At 44.1% G+C, this 3,262-nt stretch overlaps 1 protein-coding gene across 1 annotated transcript; it reads right to left on the bottom strand.

Moving 5' to 3' along the window:
• Positions 1–1,878: 1,878 nt before the first annotated feature.
• Positions 1,879–2,728, bottom strand: LOC123075503 (putative glycine-rich cell wall structural protein 1). Its single transcript, XM_044498092.1, has one exon. It carries the CDS (start codon positions 2,703–2,705, stop codon positions 2,109–2,111), a length of 597 nt encoding a protein of 198 aa, XP_044354027.1. The 5' UTR covers positions 2,706–2,728; the 3' UTR covers positions 1,879–2,108.
• Positions 2,729–3,262: the final 534 nt, after the last annotated feature.

The raw sequence follows: 3,262 nt of genomic DNA, 5'->3' as shown, positions 1-3,262 counted from the left end.
CCCACATTCTATCCCTATCTCGATGGTGTGTCCAGCGTCATTAGAGGGAGTGTGGAGGTGTGTCTCCATCGGATCTCGTGGGATTTGGTCGGTGCTGGTCTTCGATGGATCTGTTTGGATCCGGTCTTCATTCATGTTTGTGGTGTTTACAGGTTTGATCCTTCCGATCTATGACTTTCTTCATCAGTGATGGTTGCTGCTCTGATGCGCTGATTCTATCGGGCCTTAGCACGATGACTTCACGACTGTCTACTACAATAAGGTTTGACTGGATCCAGCAAGGGAGGGGCGATGCGGCGGCACGCCTTCGGCTCGCTCCAGCACTTGTAGTCGTCACTAGGTGGTCCACAGATCTAGTTATAACTTCTATTACCTTTGGTGTTCTTTGTACTGACATAATTGTGTATGAATAGACTAGAAATTTCTCATGCTAAAAAAGATTTCTTTAAATAGACATTTTCTAGGTTTAACCACAAAATTAGATGAGTGTGTGTATCAAATGATGGATGCCTACAACGGCGAAGGGACCTGCTAGGTGATCTCCCCCACCACCGGGTTAGGCTAAAGTGAGTATTGATGCAAGCTTTGACATGTCCTCATGCTCTGTAGCCTTCGGGGCCGTTGCAAGGAACTGCAGGGGACAAGTGCTAATGGTGGCTCCGGTACCTAGTGGGTGGTGTCATGCTCCTAAGGAAGTGGATGGGTCGGCGACGGAGGGTATTAAGCTTTTCCAGGAAACAGCTACTATGTCTTCGGTCATCGAGTCTGGTAGCATGTTACCCATCAATACCCTGAAGGATGGACGAGACAACAGATCGTTGCTATGTACCAGTACAAGGAGGTCTAGACGAGGATATCGTTTTTCCGGGATGGCAGGTACTCCCTCGGTCTCAAAATAACTGTCTCAACTTTGTACTAGCTCTAGTACAAAGTTATACTAAGTTTGAGACACTTATTTTGGGACGGGGGAGTAGCAAATAAGGTTGCTCGTGCTCTCGCGCAGGTAGCTGCTAGGACCGCAAACAAATCCATCTGGATCCTAGATGCACCGTCTACTATTTTTTAGCTCCGTCTGAAGGATTGTAAATACATTATTATCAATTAATGAAACCCCTTGTTTGGGCAAAAAAATAGTTTTGTAGAAAAATTATTCTGAGCCCCTAGACATTTCAACAAAACTATTGGAGACTGGAGAACAAACTTTGTATCTTGAGTGGAAATCAAATTTCGCAAAGTGTAAGAACAGCCACAACTGTAAAAAACCGTACAAGCTTTTAAAAAAAATTTAATACATGACTTCATAAAAAGAAGTAACGACTTTGACCCCAAAAGAAAGGAACTTTGGACAACAATAACTTTAAAGATATGTCAACATTAAAAAAATGAAAGCACAACATTGGAATAACAATTTCCGCCATTGTGATCGATGGAAATGAAGTTACAAAGCTGTAAAGCTAACTTTCTAATCTAACAAGTGGATCATACAAAAGAAATAAAAATGTAATAAAAATATAAATATAAGAAAATTAGACCATGCACCTTCCCACCATTCATGACTTCATGGCACAAAGTCATGATAGGTGTGACCTAGTACGGCTTGTGATGATCACCACTCTCTCAAAGCAATGTGTCAGTGACCGAGGATGTGAAGGATATTGGGTGTGGTCTCACGATGGGGGTTCATAGCCTTGGAACTCCCCAGAAGCACTACCCAGCGAGAGAAGTTTATGCAAAACAAAAGTGGTGGATGTGAGTTATGTTTTATATGAATGACGCAGTTCGTGAAACGACATGTATCATTGAAATGATAACTTTTGGTACTTAAACATAAGTGAGCAACTTATGTTACATCACCATAAGACGGGCAAAGAGCTTACATTGCGAGTCAATTGGCCAAAACGATTGTATATAACTTAATAGTGATACATTGCGATGTAACATTCTTGTAATATATCACGAACACTAGTACATTTTCCACTAGAACAATGAAGCCCTTATTTGATAATATGTAAGATGATAACAAATAAATGAAAAAAGAGTCAAATCTATCAATTTGACACAGTACAGTAGGTTGGGCTCCATTTTTTTAGATCCTCACATGAAGGGAACTAGGGGTTGGCATTGCCATACCCAGATCCAGCACCTTTGCCTGCACCACTCCCACCATTTCTTCCTCCGCCATTGCCACCACCGTTTCCACCAGCATCTGCATTTGTACTACCTTGTCTATACCAATTGTTAGTAGCTGTAGCTGAGCCGGAACCAGTGCCACTACCAGCCCCATATCCACTAGATCCTTGATAACCACTAGCTTTCCCTCCACCACCGCCACCACCGCCACCGCCAGCGCTAGTATATCCACCATAGCCACCACCATAAGGATATGAAGATCCTTGACTATATTGACTCGAACCGGAGCCAGAGCCGGACCCGCTACCATATCCAGTTCCACCATTTTGGCCACCGCCTCCGCCACCACCTCCACCTCCACCGCTTGCATGGCTACCACTACTAGAACTCACGCCAGACCCAGTTCCACTCCCAGCACCCGAGCCACCACCACTCACAGTTCCCCCACCCTCTCCTCCTCCCTCTCCCTTTCCCGTGGCACTTCCACTGCCGAATCTAACCACCCTTGCAGCATTGGCCAGTCCAATGCTCAAGAGGACAACATAGCCGAGGGCTACTAGCTTTGTGCCTACCATTGTGTGTGTTTTATGGAAGTGTGTACTCTTGCAAGATGAGATGAGTTGTAAGCGAATCATCAATGGATATTTATAGTGGTGCTTCCGGCCATGCATGTTGGGGGTGTTGGTGGAGTTGTTGACGAAGTCATGTCTCAACTGTAGGTGGAGGCTTAGAATAATTAGTGCCTTAATTGGTGCAGGTAAAAGTAAACGAGATGACTGACTTCTAATCGTGATCGCATCCACGTTGGGTCAACAGTTCTAAAACACATGCATTCAAGCATTCACTGATGAATACATCTAGCTCCAGGCTTGAATAGTTGACATTAGAGCAGAGGAGGCAGCAACCTGGAAGTTTCGGTAGTTGAATTTGGAGTTGGAGGGTATTGTACTAGCAGATGGCAAGAATCCAAACCACGTTCATGCCGGCACCACGGATCATCTTGTCAAGGTAATTAAGCCTACACCACCACTGAATGTCTGGACTAATTACATCTGTATCCGTTTATGCTACTCTACTTGCATGCATGATTACCATTTTATCTTACGGTCAAATAACCATGCATGCATGTTAA

The sequence above is a fragment of the Triticum aestivum genome, chromosome 3D, assembly GCF_018294505.1.
Source record: "Triticum aestivum cultivar Chinese Spring chromosome 3D, IWGSC CS RefSeq v2.1, whole genome shotgun sequence".
Classification (NCBI taxonomy): Eukaryota; Viridiplantae; Streptophyta; class Magnoliopsida; order Poales; family Poaceae; genus Triticum; species Triticum aestivum.
The sequence above is the reverse complement of the archived record's forward strand: the minus strand, read 5'-3'. Positions and strand labels throughout refer to the sequence as shown.